The sequence below is a fragment of the Ictalurus furcatus genome, chromosome 5, assembly GCF_023375685.1.
Source record: "Ictalurus furcatus strain D&B chromosome 5, Billie_1.0, whole genome shotgun sequence".
NCBI lineage: Eukaryota > Metazoa > Chordata > Actinopteri > Siluriformes > Ictaluridae > Ictalurus > Ictalurus furcatus.
Window position 1 is genome coordinate 31,200,626 of NC_071259.1, and position 19,522 is coordinate 31,220,147.

The 19,522-nt window shown below is 45.1% G+C and overlaps 1 protein-coding gene across 1 annotated transcript in view; it reads left to right on the top strand.

The window, feature by feature from the left end:
* mllt1a (MLLT1 super elongation complex subunit a) overlaps positions 1-16,310 on the top strand; it is a 29,232-nt gene extending 12,922 nt beyond the window's left edge. The window contains exons 3-12 of the mRNA XM_053625767.1: positions 1,560-1,642; positions 3,669-3,812; positions 5,522-5,647; positions 7,410-8,105; positions 8,339-8,429; positions 9,626-9,737; positions 10,081-10,195; positions 11,205-11,282; positions 12,427-12,498; positions 12,707-16,310. Of these exons, the coding sequence (XP_053481742.1) occupies positions 1,560-1,642; positions 3,669-3,812; positions 5,522-5,647; positions 7,410-8,105; positions 8,339-8,429; positions 9,626-9,737; positions 10,081-10,195; positions 11,205-11,282; positions 12,427-12,498; positions 12,707-12,835 (1,646 nt within the window). The 3' untranslated portion in view covers positions 12,836-16,310. The remainder of the gene's footprint in view (positions 1-1,559; positions 1,643-3,668; positions 3,813-5,521; positions 5,648-7,409; positions 8,106-8,338; positions 8,430-9,625; positions 9,738-10,080; positions 10,196-11,204; positions 11,283-12,426; positions 12,499-12,706) is intronic.
* Positions 16,311-19,522: the final 3,212 nt, after the last annotated feature.

Genomic DNA, 19,522 nt, shown 5'->3' on the forward strand with positions numbered 1-19,522 from the left:
GTATTGTAGACGGTGTAGTATGGATAGTGCTGTAGTAAATGGTGTAGTATGGATAGTGCTGTAGTAAATGGTGTAGTATGGATAGTGCTGTAGTAAATGGTGTAGTATTGTAGACAGTGTAGTATGGATAGTGCTGTAGTAAATGGTGTAGTATTGTAGATGGTGTTGTATGGATAGTGTTGTAGTGAATGGAGTAGTATTGTAGACAGTGTAGTATGGATAGTGCTGTAGTGAATGGTGTAGTATGGATAGTGCTGTAGTAAATGGTGTAGTATTGTAGATGGTGTAGTATGGATAGTGCTGTAGTGAATGGAGTAGTATTGTAGACGGTGTAGTATGGATAGTGCTGTAGTAAATGGTGTAGTATGGATAGTGCTGTAGTGAATGGAGTAGTATTGTAGACGGTGTAGTATGGATAGTGCTGTAGTAAATGGTGTAGTATGGATAGTGCTGTAGTGAATGGAGTAGTATTGTAGACGGTGTAGTATGGATAGTGCTGTAGTGAATGGAGTAGTATTGTAGACGGTGTAGTATGGATAGTGCTGTAGTAAATGGTGTAGTATGGATAGTGCTGTAGTAAATGGTGTAGTATGGATAGTGCTGTAGTAAATGGAGTAGTATTGTAGACGGTGTAGTATGGATAGTGCTGTAGTAAATGGTGTAGTATGGATAGTGCTGTAGTAAATGGAGTAGTATTGTAGATGGTGTAGTATGGATAGTGCTGTAGTAAATGGAGTAGTATTGTAGACGGTGTAGTATGGATAGTGCTGTAGTAAATGGTGTAGTATGGATAGTGCTGTAGTAAATGGAGTAGTATTGTAGATGGTGTAGTATGGATAGTGCTGTAGTAAATGGAGTAGTATTGTAGATGGTGTAGTATGGATAGTGCTGTAGTAAATGGTGTAGTATGGATAGTGCTGTAGTAAATGGTGTAGTATGGATAGTGCTGTAGTAAATGGTGTAGTATTGTAGACGGTGTAGTAATAGTAATGTAGATACAGTAGGTATTGTAGTACACTACATAGGGTAGTACGGATAGATGGAAAAACAGCTGGGTAACTGTAAACAGCTTGGTCTCTGGTGGCCTCCGATGCGTCAGAGCTAACACCGTTTATCTGTTTAACAGTAGATGTGATTGGACAGTACTGAATCGAGAACGACCCTGAATCCTACTTCACTTTTTTTAAACTTCCTGTAATAGACTTTTACTTTTTCAGTACATATAATTAAACCATTTTACCATATTAAACCCGAGCTGCTTCTGGAGATCTTTCATCCCATTGCCTTTAATCCTAGTCATAATATAATGTGTACACACACACACACACACACACACACACACACACACACACACACGTCTCAGCAGTGTGTGAATATTTGAGTCAGGTGTATTAGATTAGGTTGTAACTAAACTCTGCAGGCCAGGGGCAAAGGTGAGCTGTGTTGACCTATGAAATGGAGAATAGCAGACTGATTGTGGTGTGTGTGTGTGTGTGTGTCTGTGTGTGTGTGTGTGTGTGTGTGTGTGTGTGTGTGTGTGTGTGTGTGTGTGTATACAGTGTGTAAGGAGCCTCCGTATAAAGTAGAAGAGTCCGGATACGCAGGATTTCTAATGCCTATAGAGGTCTACTTTAAGAACAAGGTGAGTGCACATGGTCTGATTCTACTGCTCTCTCTCTCGCTTACTCTCCCCTGCTTCCCCTCCCCCTCTCTCTATCTGTCTCTCTCTCTCTCTCTCTCTCTCTCTCTCCTGCTTCCCCTCCCCCTCTCTCTATCTGTCTCTCTCTCTTTCTGTCTGTCTGTCTCTCTTCTCGCTTTCCCTCCCTTCCCCCCCATCTTCCCCTCCCCCTCTCTCTGCCCCCCCCCCACTCTCTCTCTCTCCTGCTTCATCTATCTGTCTCTCTTTCTCTCTCTCTCCTTCTTCCTCTGTCTCTCTCTCTCTCTCTCTCTCTCTCTCTCTCTCTCTCTCACTCACTCACTTACTCACTCACACCCACACATCTGTTTCACACAGTTTCCCCTCCTTTCAGGGTCATAGGTTCTTCCTTTTGCCCACATATTGAAGTATTTTATCTCCAGCAGTGTGTATAGAGAGCTCATAGAGACAATGTGCGCGCGCACACACACACACACACACACACACACAGAGTGTGTTTGAGTAGAGATGAGATGAAAGTGTCTGATAAACACTTGTACAGGCCACGCGGTCTCTCCAGCACTTGTTATCTGTTGCGCTTCCTTCCGGGCCGTATCGCTTACAGCGGCTTCATAATGAGAACTTTATTAAAACGCTCCGGTCGGGTTCCTGTTGCACTCGGACACGGTTCAAAATGTCCAGAAAAATCAAGAGCCAGTCCTTCTGGACATCCAGACCACCTTCCTTCTGTCTCAACCTTTAGTTTTTTTTCCCCTTCCTTTCTTCTTCAGGAGCTTGCAGGGCTTCCTTCTGAACTTCTTTCCTCCCTTCTTTACGAAATGTCATTCTTCACTTCCTTTCTCTCTTCCTTCTGAACTCCATCGCTTCCTTTCAAGCTTTCGTCCTTTCTTCCAAACTCCCTTACTCGGTTCCTCCCGTGCTTCTTTTCTCTCTTCCTTTCAGTACCGTCTTCCTCCATTCTAAACGTTCTTCTGAACTTCCTCCCATTCTTATTTTCTCTTCCTTGAAAAACCCTTCCTTTCCCCTTACCGCTTTTTTTTCCCCTTCCTTCCTTCCTTCCTTCCTTCCTTCATTCCACCCTTCCTTACAAATGTCCCTCCTCCCTTCCTTCCAATTTCTTTTCTCACTTCTTTCCATACTTCTTTCTGTCTTCCTTCCTGAACTTTCTTCATTCTGACGTTTCTTCTGAACCTCCTGCTTTCCTTTTCTTCTGAAACTCCCTTCCTCCCAAATTTCCTTTCTCCCGTCATCCTTTCAAACTTCCCTCCTCTTTGCCTTCATGCTTTCGAAACGTCCCTCCTCCTGTCCAAGATTCCCTTACTCTTTTTTTTTTTCCTTCCGTACTTCTTTTCTCTCTTCCTCGCTACTCACTACTTCCTTCTTTCTACTCACTTCAAGTCAACTCAGCTACTCACTTCCTTCCTTCTTTCCCCTTACCTCTTCCTTCCTTCCTTCCTTCCTTCCTTCCAGATGTCCCTCCTCCTCTCTTTTCCTTCCATTTTTATTTCTCTCTTCGTTCCAGAACTTTCTTCTTCATTCTGATGATTCTACTGTACTTCCAACTTTCCTTTGAAGCTCTCCTCCTCCCATCCTTCTAAATTTCCTTCCTCTTGTTATCCTTTCTTTCCTTCCTGCTTTCCAAGCTTCCTTACATCCTTCCTTCCTTCCTTCCTTCCTTCCTCCTGTCCAAACTTCACTTACTCTTTCGACCTTCCTCTGTTCCTTCAAAACTTTCTCCCTTATTTCCAAACCCTGTCCGTTCTTTGCAAAGTTCTTCTCGTCTGAACTTCTGTCTTTCCTTCCCTCAATTTGGTATTCTGGGATTCCTGTGTTCCACATCAACTTCCTTGCAGACCTTCTTCCTCTTAGGTCTTTCTTTCCCTACTTTCAGGCAATCTTTGCTTTTTCAGACCTTAGATTTATGTATCTTAGGTAGAATTTGTGTTTTATTATTATTTTGTGTGTGTGTGTGCGTGAATTGTGTTGTAACCCCGACTTTAAATCGCTGCAGGAGGAGCCGAAAAAGGTTCTCTTTAATTACGACCTCTTCCTGAACCTGGAGGGCAACCCGCCTGTCAATCACCTGCGCTGTGAGAAACTCACCTTCAACAACCCGACCCGAGACTTCCGCAAGAAACTGGTCAGAGCTGGAGGAGTGAGTGAAGGACTGTGGGAGGGGAAAAAAACAAAACTTTATGATCACTGCTTCTAGCTCTATAGATTAATCAAATGCAGCTATATGCTGTTTATAAAGTGTTACATGGTATTAATAATAATAATAATAATAATAATAATAATAATATTATATTTAGTATGAAATAAAAATGGAAACAAATTTTGTGGTCAAAATGTTAATTTTTGAAATGTTTTTGTTTATTTACTACCTAACTAACTAACGCACTGACCTGCTTCCCGTGAATGCCGTGTCCATTACTGACTCACTTACTGACTTACCGACTAACTCCCTTACTGACTTACCGACTGACTCCATTACTGACTCCCTTACTGACTTACCGACTGACTCCATTACTGACTCCCTTACTGACTTACCGACTGACTCCCTTACTGACTCACTTAATGACTTACCGACAAACTCCCTTACTGACTCACTTACTGACTTACCGACTGACTCCATTACTGACTCCCTTACTGACTTACCGACTGACTCCATTACTGACTCCCTTACTGACTTACCGACTGACTCCCTTACTGACTCCCTTACTGACTTACCGACTGACTCCCTTACTGACTCACTTACTGACTTAACGACTGACTCCATTACTGACTCCCTTACTGACTTACCGACTGACTCCCTTACTGACTCACTTACTGACTTACCGACTGACTCCCTTACTGACTCACTTAATGACTTACCGACTAACTCACTTACTGACTGACTCCATTACTGACTCGCTTAATGACTTACCGACTGACTCCCTTACTGACTTAACGACTGACTCCCTTACTGACTCACTTAATGACTTAACGACTGACTCCCTTACTGACTTACCGACTGACCCCCTTACTGACTTACCGACTGACTCCCTTACTGACTCACTTAATGACTTAACGACTGACTCCCTTACTGACTTACTGACTGACTCCCTTACTGACCTACCGACTGACTCCATTACTGACTCCCTTACTGACTTACCGACTGACTCCCTTACTGACTCCCTTACTGACTTACCGACTGACTCCCTTACTGACTCCCTTACTGACTTACCGACTGACTCCCTTACTGACTTACCGACTGACTCCCTTACTGACTCCCTTACTGACTTACCGACTGACTCCCTTACTGACTTACCGACTGACTCCCTTACTGACTTACCTACTGACTCCCTTACTGACTTACCCAACTGACTCGCTTACTGACTCCCTTACTGACTTACCCAACTGACTCGCTTACTGACTCACTCACTGGCTCGCTTACTGACTTACTGACTCGCTTATTGATGTACTGACTGACTGACTTTTCCTTTAACAAATGGAAAAGTTTACAATTGGGTTTGGAAAATAATTTTTTGGAACTGGAAATGTTTACATATAAAGAGACTTGATTTGTATTTTTCCACAAAACAAATCCTGTATTTTATAAGTGCTTCAGTTACAAAAAAAAAACAGATGGGTATCACTGTCTGACGATACTCTCGGTATCGTAAAAGAAAACGTGGTATCGTGCCATCTCAAAAAAAAAAAGTGTCATCGAATTTTTGGATTCTGCAAATGTGTCCAGTTTGTTGATTAAATATGTGCATCATCATCATCATCATCATCATCAGGAAAGGAGGCACTAAGCTAGATATCAGGAGTGTGTTATTGAGGAACACCGCTTTACCGCTGTTCTCCTTTCTTTCCCAGATCATCGTGGTGCCCGAGGGGGCGGAGTTGGTGTCCAGGCCGAGTCCAGACTACCCCATGCTTCCCACAATCCCTCTCTCCGCCTTCTCCGACCCCAAGAAGAGCAAAAGCTCACAGGGACCCAAGGTCTGTAACCTTACACATCAGCCACACGTTCCTTCTCTTTTTCTTCACTTTAAATCCATGAATTCCTGAAGTTTCGCTATTTCTCTTTTTTGCTATTTCACCATTTCCTCTTTCCCTCCCCCCAACTTTTATCTTTTCATCCTCATCCCCCCCACCCCCTTCTCTCTCTCTCGCTCTCTCTCTCGCTCGCTCTTTATTATCTTTTTTTTTTTCTACCCTCTTTTTTACTTTTTATAAAATTCTTTCACTTTTCGCTCTTGGATAATCTTGGATTAGCATTTTAAATTGTATGTTTAATAACGTTTACAGCCGACGCGTCGGCTAAAGCGTTGAAATGAAATCGGGTACGAATGTTAGACGACCTTCAGAAACGTGTACGTGAGAATTAAACGTATGAGAATTAAAACACCATCATACAGTGGAGCGGAACGCTTTTAAAAAGGCGATTTAAGATCTAAAAGCGTCTTCAATTCAGTATATACGAGAAGTGAAATGAAAATCAGAATAAAATTATTATTATTATTATTATTATTTTAATTTTAGATTGTTTGTTGAAAACGAGTGTCTAATTTTTCTACATGATCTCCATTGCCTTCGGAACATTCCAGCACTTAACACGTGTCCGGATTCCTCTAGAAAAAAAAAATTCGGTTCTAATTGATGTCGCCTTTTTAAGGTTTTCATTTGGCTCCCGATCGTGTACCGCCCACTCACCCGTAGATACTCCGGGTGTAATTCTGCAGATTTTCATTTCCTGGAAAAGCTCCTACTCTCACTAATGGCTCGTTTTGCGCTCAGAAGAGCGCGTTAAACTTGTATAACCCCTCCATAAACAAATTCTGACCGTTATAGATTGGTTTTCTGGGGGGTGCGAGGTTTCCTGAGCGCTATGTGGGAGTACGTCAAGACCCTCGACACGCCCTGACCTGACTTCCTGTTTCAAAACCAAATGTGTCAACATACAGGACTAAACGTAGTTATACCACAGAGCTGTCGGATTCTTGATTCCGATTAACTGTCGTTATCGGCAAACATCCACACCGAGAGTTTTTCCCGGTTGCGTCCGTCGCAGGAGCGGCTGAGGAGGGTCCACTGTGGTCATACAGTACGAGAGCGGCCTCTAGAGGCGAAATAAAAACTATCGCTGACAAATTTTGTTGTGTTATTTGAAGTGTTTTTTTTTTATTATTATTCATTTTGGTCTCTATTTTTATTTGTTATTTGGCGTGTTACTTTTTGGTTCAGTTTGGATGTACGTCTTTTATTTACTTGAGTATTTATTAACAGTTAATATATTTAACGGTCGACGTCTAGTATATATCATATTATCGTTTCTATAGTAAGAGTTCACTTAACGGACTTGTGTGGCGGACGCTCTACATGATCTAAGACTCATAAGAAACTAATTAAACAATGGTTTAAAGAAACGTAGAATCGATCGCTTGACAGTTTGTGTAAGATTTATTTATTTATTTATTTATTTACCTTTATGGAAGGCGTCTCCAGTGTCAGTGTGAAAAGTCTTCAAAGTACAGGAAAACATGCCTGTTGTGATTTATTCCTTACTTAAAACACACCGCTAATGTGGTATTTAAATGAATTGTGGTGTGTTTTAGCCTCCTGCTTTCTTTGAAGATGCTAATATAGATGTGCAGGGTGTTTTGGGATTGTTCTGGTAATTCACATTGGAATTAAAGCTGTTAAATCTCTCTCTCTCTCTCTCTCTCTCTCTATTTCTCTCTCTCTCTCTCTCTCTCTGCAGGAGCTCACTAAAGATAACAGCGGCATTTCTAAAGCCCCCAAACCACACAAACTGGCCAAGGAGCACCGCGAGCGTCCACGGAAAGACTCGGAGAGCAAGAGCTCCTCTAAGGGAGATGCAGACCGAGACGGTGGCAGCAGCAAAGGCAGCCGTGAACCTTCATCTTTCTCCTCATCCTCCTCTTCGAAGAAGCCCGAGATCAAAGTAAAAGAAGAGAGCAAAGCTCCACCCAAAGCTGCTTTCAAAGAGCCCAAGCTGACGCTGAAGGAGCCCAAGATGGAAGGAACGAGTCCTAAAGGAGGCGGTCCGGGTGGAGGAGGAGGAGGAGGAGGAGGAGGAGGAGGTGGTGGAGGAGGGGGAGGAGGGGGAGGGGGAGGGACAGAGAGCAAATCGGCGAGCAAGCGCCCTTCCAATGCCGACTCGCCCAAATCCAGCATTAAGAAGCCCAAAAAGGGAGGTGGAGAAAGCCAGAAAAGTTCAGGAGGCGGGGTTTTTCCAGGCACCTCCCCTCGCGTCTCGTCGTCCTCTACCTCCTCCTCCATGGCTCCAGCTACGGGTTTTGGTGAGAAGAAGAGCTCAAAGCAAAGAGGTTGCTGGATCAAGAGCAAACCCGAGACCCCAGAGGTCAAAGAGCAGAAGAAGGCGCCCGAGTCGGACGAGTCGAACTCTGACGACGAGCTCTCGTCCAAGTCTGAGGTCAGAGCGAGATCAGCGCTGCAGATGGTGAAGACTGAGCGTTAGACACGCACTTTAATTTGTAAACCTTTCACATTTGCTCCAAAATACTGTTTGTGTGTTTTGCATACAGTGAATGTGTTTAATTATCGATGCACCATTGCTCGAGTGTCATTAAATCTTAACTCTCTCTCTCTCTCTCTCTGTCTGTCTGTCTGTCTGTCTGTCTGTCTGTCTGTCTCTCACCCCTGCAGCAGTCGGCTCCCTCGAGTCCGTCGAACTCCAGCTCCAGTTCGGAGTCCAGCTCTGACTCTGATTTCGAGCCGCAACAGAAACAAGGCCAAGGTGAGAAACTCGATGCGGCAGCGACACACACACACACACACACACACACACACACACGCTCACTTGTGTTGCAATATTTTTGCATCTATAACAACATCACATTAATTTGAACATGACAGTAGACAAACATTTATTTTGCGCTGTTGAAATCTCTCTCTCACTCTGTTTCTGTCTCTCTCACTCTGTTTCTGTCTCTCTCACTCTGTTTCTGTCTCTCTCTCGCTCACTCTGTTTCTGTCTCACTCTCATACTGTCTACCCGTTTCTCTCTCTCGCTGTCTGTCTCTTTCATTCTGTTTCTGTCTCAGTCTCATACACTGTCTGACTGTTTCTGTCTCTCTCTCTCGCTCACTCTGTTTCTGTCTCACTCTCATAATGTCTACCCGTTTCTCTCTCTCTCTGTCTGCTGTCTCTCTCTCATTCTGTTTCTGTCTCAATCTCATACACTGTCTGACTGTTTCTGTCTCTCTCTCTCGCTCACTCTGTTTCTGTCTCACTCTCATACTGTCTACCTGTTTCTCTCTCTCTCTGACTCTCTCTCACTCTTTGTCTCACTCTCATATGCTCTGACTGTTTCTCTCTCACACTCTCATACTGTCTAGCTGTTTCTCTCTCTCTGTCTGTCTCTCTCACTCTTTGTCTCACTCTCATACTGTCTACCTGTTTCTCTCTCTCTGTCTCTCTCTCACTCTTTCTCACTCTCATATGCTCTGACTGTTTCTCTCACACTCTCATACTGTCTCTCTCTCTCTCTCTCTCTCTCTGTCTGTCTGTCTCTCTGTCTTTCTCACTCTCATACACTGTCTGCCTCTTTCTCTCTCTCTTTTCCACACTGTTTCTATCGCTCTCACACACCGTTTTTTCCAGTCTGTTTCTCTCCGTCTCCTTCACTCTCCCCATCTCTCTTTATTGTCGCTCTAACACACTCTCTGTCTATCCCCCTTACCCACCCCCCCGTCCATGTTGGTATAACAGTGCTGAAGAGAATGTAATTATTAGTTATCGTCACCGTCTTGATTTCGTGCTCGGTATCTAATCTGCAGTGGCTCCCGTGTTAAACAGTGAAAAGCGCTCGACTTTTTAACCGTTTAATCACTGTGCCATATCACCGCACTGAACGATTGTGTTGAGTCGAATCAGTTGTTGCTTTATGATGATGAAGAAGATAAAAGCGGGCGGTGTTGTGGTGTCACGCAGGACCTCTGCGCTCCATGGTGGAGGACATGCAGTCCGAGGAGTCTGACGAAGACGACAGCAGCTCGGACGACGAGACGCCGGTGAAGAACAACCCCCCTAACCGTGACTCCAGGTCTCTCTTCCATTCCCCTCTCTCTCTCTCTCTCTCTCTCTCTCTCTCTCTCTCTCTCTCTCTCTCTCTGTGTGCGTGCGTGTGTGTGTGTGTGTGACCGAGTTGATCTTTAAGCCTCTGTATAGAGCAGGATTGAGAGAAAGAAAAGATTTGTTTGCGCAGTGTAAACATTTACTCGAGTGCACCTCTCGCCGCTCCCTGTGTCGCAATCCGTAGCAGCGGTTACAAAGATTTATGAGCCGATTGCTCACGGCTGAAGTGTGGCCGGGAACGGCGCGAGCGAAACGGATTCCGGTCATATACGGTTTGAACAGTTGACCTTTTGACCTTCTTCCATCTTCAGGCTGAGTTTAGACAGCGAGAGTGACAGCAGCGACGGACCACACCGACCCGGCCGAGACCCGCCGCCCCCTGCGCCCAAACACACCTCCGCCTCCAATAATAACAATAATAATAAGGTGAGTCGAAACCAAGGACGGCCAATCGGAGAGCTCCGTTCGGTGGGGGGGCACTGTGGTTTCGGAGGGGGATGAAACACACACACACACACACACACACACACACACACACACACACACGGAGCAACTCCAATTTTACAGCATCCTCGAGGGTGAATGTTCTAATCCCACCTTGTGTGTTGTCCTCGGCAGTGTGTGAGGGTGAGGAGTGATTGACAGGTGGCTGGAGGGGTTTATGAGGTTGAATTAACCTGTCTGTCTCTCTCTCTCTCCACCTCTCTCACACACTCCCTCTGTTTCTCACTGTTTCTGTCTCTCTCTCCAACATACTCTCTCACTCTCTGTATCTCTCCACCTCTCTCTCACACTCTCTCTTTCTCTGTTTCTCTCGCTCTCCTTGTTTTTTTCTGTCTATCTCTCTCTCTCTTCATCTGTCTCTCTCTATTTGCCCCTCTGTCTTCTTCTTCTCTTGCGCTCTCTTCCTCTGCCTCTTCTTCTTCTGTCAGGTTCTCTCTCTGCCTCTTCCTCTCTCCTTTTTCCCCTCACACTCTATTTACCCTTCTCCTATGACCCCCCCTCCCTAAATCTCTCCTGTTTGTCTGTCCATATTCTCTCTCTTCTTCTTCCTCCTCTCTTTACCTCTCTTTACTCTCTTTTACTCCTCTCTTGACTTTCTCTCACCTGCTTATTTCTTCTCACCTCTATTTGCTTTTCTACTTTTCTTCCTGGACACCTCTCTCTCTCTCTCTCTCTCTCTCTCTCTCTCTCTCTCTCTCTCTCTCTCTCTCGTTCTTCATTGATTGTCTCTCTCCATATTTCTCTCTCGGCTTTTCCATTTCAACGCCGTGCTCAGTGCTGCTTTATTTCCACGTAAGTTAGGTTCCTGATTATAACCGAAGCCAGTATCAGAGCTACGCTGAAGAACGGGGATTAGTAGTCAAATGACTTAGAAATAATTATAATAATAATAATAATAATAAAAAACAATTTCCCTGTGTGTGTTGTGCAGGTGACGGGGAGGAAAAGCCCCGACCCGTGTCTGAGGCAGGAGAAGGTTATGAAGAAGGGCTACGACAAGGTAGGAAGGGTAAATCCACATTTTTCTTCCAGCACTTTACACTTTGCTTAAATTGTAAAAAAAAATGGGCTTTTAACTTTTTTTTTTTTCTTCTCCCCCTCACTTCAGCCGTGGCGAGATCCATCCTAGTTTTACGCACCGTTTAGAATCGCAGACTGTATTTCCATCACACATGGGGGAACATTTGCATGTTATTTACATACTCTACTGTGATTGGTCAGTGGTTTAAATTAGCATACAGCACAAACTCGTGGCAAATACAAAAAAGGTTAAACACACGAGGTTAAGTACGACGATCCTGAACACAAACAGCAGCATGATGGAGTGAACGTTGAACCGTTTTCAGCCTCTACGGTTAAATGAAGCACAACATCCAAAACATCCAATAAAAACAACCCTATTAGGCTGTACGCTTGTGTTTAAATATAGATATAAATTTTAAAAAATTTTAAAAAGCATAATCCAAAAGAAAATTTTAAAAGGGGGGAAATCTGCTTATTGTGCTCAATTGTAATAAAATGGCATCCTAATAAAACCAGCTTCAACAATTTATAGAAAACTTATATTATATTATAGTGTAGTATATTATATCATATTACATAATTAAGTACATTTTATATATATCAGTTTTTCCCCTGTGTAATATTTTTACTGATATATTTATCTCTCTCCCTCTCTCTCTCTCTCTCCCCCTCTCCCTCTCTCTCCCCCCCTCTCCCTCTCTCTCCCTCTCTCTCTCTCCCCCCCTCCCTCCCTTTCCCTCCCCCTCCCTCTCCCTCCCTCTCTCTCCCCCTCTCTCTCTCTCTCTCTCTCTCTCTCTCTCCCCCCCTCCCTCCCTCTCCCTCTCTCTCCCTCTCTCTCTCCCCCTCCGTCTTTCTCTCTCTCTCTCTCTCTCTCTCTCTCTCTCCCTCTCTCTCTCCCCCTCTCTCCCTCCCTCTCCCTCTCCCTCTCTCCCCCTCCGTCTCTCTCTCCCTCTCCCTCCCATTCTCTCCCTCTCTCCCTCCCTCTCCCTCTTCCCCCCCTCTCTCCCCCCCTCTCTCCCTCTCTCCCCCCTCTCTCTCTCTCTCTTCCTCCCTCTGTCTCTCCCTCCCTCCCCCTACCTCTCTCTCCCTCCCCCTCCCTCCCCCCCCCCCTCTCTCTCTCTCTCTCTCAGGCTTACACAGAGGAGTTAGTGGACCTCCATCGCAGACTAATGGCACTGAGAGAGCGAAATGTCCTACAGCAGGTGTGTGTGTGTGTGTGTGTGTGTGTGTGTGTATATGAATATTTGAATACCTTGTTAAAGGTTTGAGGAAGAATAACATGGAAATGTCTGAAATCAGGCTGATTAAACGCTTTGCATGTAAACAGCTGTGTACAGTTGTGCGGTTATTTATTTATTTTTTGGCGAAGTGTAAATCTGCGAGCTGATCGGTTTCTCTGTCCCGCCGCAGATCGTGAACCTGATCGAGGAAACGGGCCACTTCAACGTCACCAACACCACGTTCGACTTCGACCTGTTCTCGCTGGACGAGTCGACCGTGCGCAAACTGCAGAGCTACCTCGAGGCCACGGCCACGTGACAGGAAGCGGGGCGGGTCCGAGGCGGGGGCGGAGCTCGCCCTCATTCTCCGCACCGGGCTTGAGGGTGGGCTCAAAGGCGCGGCTGGAGGTAAAAGGAAAAAATTGAAAGAAAGGAAGAAAAGCGGCGGCGTGAACGGAATCCACAGCGACGAGTCGTGAAGACGAAGAGACACTGAGAGAGAGAGAGAAGGAGAAGGAGGGAAGTCACGATGGAGTCGGAGCGGCGCTTCCTGTCGACGTGGTGACGTCCTGAGCGCTGTGTGACGAAGAGCACGGCCGTCCTCTCGCTTTTCGGGTTTGCTCACGACGCAAACCACAGCCTGCTAAAGAGTGTGTGTATGAAGTGTGTGTGTGTGTATGAAGTGTGTGTGTGTGAGAAGTGTGTGCGTCCTGTCCTTTTTTTCATGCTTCCTTCTCTCCTCTTCCTCCAGCACTCGAGCGTTCGCCCTGAAAGTAGCCATGCTCTCACACCCTGCTCTTTTTTAATATTTTTTTATTTTTGTACAGAAGTATTTTTGATGGAGGGAGACATGAACAAGACGTGAGAGATGAGCGAATGTACGTTTCTTTTGTCGCCTAGGGCTAGCGCTTAGTGCCTTTTACCACCAACCAGCCGACTGCCTGCGTTCAGGAGCAGTGTCGAAAGCTGTCAAAAGCGTCATGTGGCCCTCGGTGTTGCTGACGAAGCGCACACACACACACACACACACACAAACACACACACACACACACCCACGCATCCTCCTTTCTCCACGCCTGACCCCTGCAAAACTAGTGTTTCCCTCCGACCGCGTCCTCTTTAAACCCGGAGCTCGGCGTCTCCCGGTTTTTCGCCAGTGAGTATTAACGACTGTGTTTGCCAAGTAGGCCTTTTAGAGACTCCTTGAATATTGTACATAGATGTGTGCAATGTGTGGAAGTATTCGGGGATCATGTTAAATTTTATTTTTTAAGGGTTTTTGCGTCTCGTCACGTCTGGATCGTGTTTAAACGGAGAGAGAAAAATCAGTGGAGAAAGACGTCCAGAGAGGCCGGGCTGTCCGTTAAATGACGTCTCGTGGCCGCGAGATCATAAAAGCCGAAGCTAAATTTGGTTACCGATTAATAAGTGAAGCCGAACAGTGGGTGGCGCAATTTTTTTTTTTTTAGGATTATCAGCGTCGCTCGGATTGAACCGCACGGTTCGTTTAAATCAGCACACGTTAATGTGTCAGCGTTTTTACACGAGCGTCAATTTGTTTGAATTTTGTATCTTTTGATTATCTTAACGGCGTAATTTACAACGTGACACATTTTAACTCGTGACCTAGCTCGGAGACGTCACGCGACGTCGGAGAGAACCGGAACCGGGAAAACGACTCGGTTAATAATCGACTAGTCTGAGGTCGTTGCTATGGTTATGTCTCGGAGGGCGGTCCTTCTTCGCTTCCTCGCTATGCCGCTTTTGATAGTAGTCTATAGATGCTGTAACGTCTAGCGCCGAACGGTGCAGCGGCGAAGCGTAAGAGCACCGCTCGTCGATTCTTGTCGTCATGATTACGTTCCCACATGGTCACACGTCATCGCATCGCATTCGAGGTTTCGTGATCTCAGACCCGGCTAGCCAGTGAGAAACGAGTGTCTGCCCTCCGCACAATGGAAAGAATTCACTAATCGATGTGAGTTAGCTGAGGCTGTGTCTCAAATCGCACGCGGTACACGCCTGATTATAAAAATCTTTACGACGTGCGAAAGTAGAAGACCGTATTTGCGCGTGACGTTTGTTGTTTGTTTCAACGGTTCATTATAGGGCAGACGGACGGACGGCGCTACGTTCACGTTTCGGAGGAAGGAAGTCGCAGACATCGTCGATGCCTCTGATGACCGTACGGGGCTAGTACAGTTAGCTAGATGTATAACTACTTAGACGTTTCTCATCTGCGGACAGGCCACGCCCTACACGAGCGCGACTAGTCACTTGCTAGCTTGAACGGAGGGCGTGGCTACAAGCGCCGCCCCCTTTCGTACTGATGGATTTGTCCATGTCTTTTACTGTACACCCGACGGTTTTGTCGACCCAAACACTGCCCAGTTGTCCTGTCGTGCACTAGCTGTGTGATTTGATTGAGACACGTTACGCGCACAGTAGGAAGTAGTTACGTTAAGAGGAAGCGGTCATGATCTGAGGATAACGAGACGTGCAGCCTCTCTGGACATCTACAGCGAAGAGCGAGGAGAAATCTCGAGTCTTTCTTTCTTTTTTTTTTTTCCCCCTCTCACTGTGTCTCTCGTGTTTATCTTCTTTATTCTCCACGACTGGCGTTCAGCTTTCTGATGCTAATAGCTTAGAGAGGCTCAACACCCCCCCCCCCCCCCCGACGCCCTTTCCTTAACCCTGCGTGTGCGTGAGTGTGTGTGTGTGAGAGAGAGAGAGAGCGCGTGTGTGTATGGTTTCACGACTGACTGTTCCATCACTATAGAGTTTTTTTTTATGATTTAAAAACTCAATCGTGTGTGTGTGGGATCTGATATCGGATCTGAGCTGTCTCCGTGCGTGCGTGCGTGCGCGCGCGTGTGTGTGTGTGTGTGCAAATCATCCAGTCCTCTATTGTGCATGAACTTTTGACTCCCCCAAGCCCGGGTTCATGAACTCTAACTTTTCGACCGGACGCTTTGAATCATAAAAGGGGACGGGTCATGGGGGGTGGGGAAAGGGGGGGGGGTGCAGAAGTGGGCGGGGCTACGTGGAGTCCGATTGACGTCTCTGTGAGAAGTGACCCCGAGACCAGTCAGCGTGTGTTTTTATGTTAAATATTAGGTTATATTTTTTAATTTGTATACCTCTGCACTTTTTTTTCGGCTGTGGTGACTCGAGTACTTAATTATCTGAACTGTATTTTTAAAGAAAAATTTATACGATATTTACATGCAATATGCTTTTAATTGTTTTTTTGTTTTGTTTTCTATCGCTATTACTTCACGTCGGCATGTTCGTGACTGCAGGTTAGGCCCCGAGACTGTTATTTTTTTTAATTATTATTTTTATTTTTTATTTCGGTTGGAATTATCTTCCTGCGGCGCCTCAGAATCCACTACGAGCCTCGACGAGCAAAACCGTTCCCCCGGGTGACGGAGCGGACGCCGCCGCACTGTGCAGCACTCATCCGAACGTACTTGTGTGAATTATGCTAAAAAGGAGCATTAAACACTAATCCTCTCTTTTCTTTTCATTTCATTTCTTCTTCTCCACGTTCACATGGACTTTCCTCAAGGAAACCGGGATCCGAACTCGCGAGCCTCTGCTGTCACTTCCCCAGTATACAGTAAACGTACCGGACGTCACGTCATCGATCACCCTACCGGTTGCTCCTTTCCCTCCGGACGCTCTCGCTCGGGGCGTCCTGGGATATCACTCGGAGACCGAGAGAGAGTTTTCTCGTGCCAGTCAGTGCTTCTCTGTTTGTGTTTTTGGGGATTAAACATGTTCGGACTATGTTTGTTTGTTTGTTTTTGTTTTTTTGTTTTTTAAAGACCGCATGGAACAAAGTCGAAGCTTTGTGGGGAATTCAGTGCCACCGTGTGGTCATTTAATGCAAGTGGGACGCGCGAGGATGAACGATGTTACCTTTGTAATGTTTTTATCGCATAAAAAAAAAAAAAAAAAAAGTCATATGATTTAATAAACTCATCGAGTCGTATACTCGTTCAGTGTTTCCGCTCGTCCTGTTCACACACTCCCTCGTGTACGTGGTGGATTTAAAGGTATAATAAATACGTTTTCCGAGTGCAAAGGTGTCTGTTACTGGCTCGCTTTGGTAGAATTCATTATTTATCTATTTATTTTTTAAACTAATAAAAAATTTAAAAGCCAAAGTGACTTAGAAGTGAGCTGTACTAATATGTTTCTCACAAGCCCTTGTTGTTTGAAATTTGAAGGCCCGGGCGAGACGATTATAATATTTACATCGTGATTCTACAGTCCTAGCGATCCCTGGTTGATTGGTAGAACCCGTCATTCCCCAGGGATTTGTTCAAACACCCGGTTCAATTCCATTTTATTGTCGGTGTGACATTTAATTCGACTCTCTGGATGATCTTTTGTTTATTTTATCCCTCAGTGCGACACGTGAACTTGTCTGCCACTCATGGATATTTGCAAATTATCATTTCATTTGTAAATACATTTAAAAATAAACCCATCAGTGAACGATCGTCGGCTCAGCTGACGTGATATTCGTGAATGCACGTGAATAACCAAATTGATTCATTTTAAAAACCCCTCGTTTGAATACGTTTTGATACATTTACCAAAAAAAAAAAAAACAACCCTTAATATTATTTGAGCAATTACACCACTGACCACTAGGGGTCAGCGTAATCACTGCACTAAACGGTAGAGTGCATAGTGTACGTGTATAGTACGTCATTTTGGACACAACTCTAGTATTTACTCTCCGAAGCGTGTTTTCGGAGCAGAAGTGACGACGACGATTTTCATAATCGATCATTATCGATTAGTTGTTGCAGCTCCACTCAGTTTTATCATATCACCCAGCACTATTTCAAACCTCAGTGTTTCAGACACTGTTGTAAGAAGAAAAAAGATGAGCACGTTGACGATCACGATGAAGAATAACCCGATCGCGGTGATGAAGTACGTGAAGCGCTTCGGGTTGCTTGATGTCTGGTGTGACGTTTCCACAGTCAGTGATGATTTGGGACGCCATGTCCGGACCCGACGATACAGACGAGCTGAAGGCCGCTCTCAAAGCACCCTGGGCTTCCAGAACACCTCAGCAGTGCACCTGCTGATCGCCTCCATGCCACGCCGCACTGACGCAGTAATTCGTGCAAAAGGATTAAAACCCCGACTGAAACGTTCTCTAGAATCTAAAGTATCCTGTCCATAAATTTATGAAAGTCCATGATCTTAACTGTCGAGTATGGCTCAACGCTATTGGGTATTTAAAAAAGCTTCATCGGTCTGGCCCTGACATCACCGGCGTTCTCCAGATTTTTACACTCGGAACCCTCTTTAACCGTTTAAAAAAAAAACCTACAGATCTCTTCTGTACAGATTTAATTCACAAACTATTCCAAAAATCAAGCACATTTATTCAAATACAGACAATAATAACATTTCCCCTGGTAATGATTCGATTCAATTCCGTTTGATTTGTATAGCGCGTTTAACAAAGTCTCAAAGTCGCTTTACCGCCTTTTTTTTTTTTATAGTGTGACAGTAAAGGGAAGTTCCGAGCTTCACAGACCCCACTTTGAGAGCCAAGACGTCTACAAACTCCACTTGTACTCTGTGCACTGGAGGGGTTTTTGCTGGGTTTACAGTGTAAAGCACTAGACGTGATAACGATCTGAAAAGCACCAGCAGTGACTTTATCTGGGGTTGTACACCGACAGTAGCGCAGTCTGGCTACCTGACAAAACCTCTAAACAGGAAAACCAAAGCAACTGTCACGCTACCGTTTTCAGAGCCTTTTCTCAGAAGCACATTCAATTTTTTTTTTTTGTTTGAGATTGCAAAATCCTTTAGACTTCCTTGTTTCTGATTGAAATATTTCCTGTAGTGCGCACACGATGTCAAAACCTATTTATTTATAAATGACTTTGGAGTCCTAGTTTCAATGAAAAATAATAGAGTAGAGGCGTGTTGGACTTTTTTAGTGATTTTCTGTTTGTTTGTTTGTTTGTTTGTTTTCTTTTCATCCCCAGTCTCTGTGATCAGCTTAATCGGGTCTGTTTCTTCAGCATGAATCATTTGAACCAGGATAAAGGTTCTACTGAAGATGAACGTGCATCACGTGAGCACCCGGTGCACTGTCACGTTAAGGAACGTGGTGTTTCTCTTGCTTACAAGCGTCATATCTGACCGCCTGATGTACCCACAGCTGTGGTGATCCCAGTAGCTGTGCCTGCCCGATCTGCGTCAATCGTGCACAGTGGCTCTGGCTGCCCAATCTGCGTCAATCATGCACAGTGTCTTTGGCTGCCCGATCTGCGTCAACTGTGCACAGTGCCTGCCCGATCTGCGTGAATCGTGCACAGTGCCTCTGGCTGCCCGATCCGCATCCACTGTGCACAGTGCCTGCCCGATCTGCGTCCACTGCTCGATTTTATGCCGTTTAAAAATATCTAAATGAAAATGCGTGGCCTCTCGCAACAGTTGAGACACTGATATTGTCGTTGCAATCTGATTATCTCAGTAATTCCAGATCAAGTTGTGCTTATAGATCAATGGCACAAATCAGGCAGCTTGGGTGGGAAGTTTCCAACATCTGCACAACACTTTGTGATATTTATTGTGCGCGTACGTTTGTGCCCCGTGATGAGTCGGCACCCCGGCCAGGGCGTCCTCACCCTCCCCTCTTTACCGTTAATGCCGTGAGCAGCCATGTTGCTTCGACGTCACAAGTTCCCGAGTAGGAATTACTGGGGCGTTTTCTTTGGTTTATCCAGGTCGAAAGTTTGGGAAGAGTCACCAAATGCAGCATTTGCTCTGGGACTAGGAAGCCTATTTTTAAATATATATATATATATATATATATATATATATAATATAATATTATACATCAGTGATCCTGACTCGGTTTAGTTAAAACCTCACTCCTCTACCTCAACAATTTCAGACACAAGACGACAAACAGAAAAGAGAAGCTTCAGCATGTCAGATTTTAATCTCAGCACTGTAC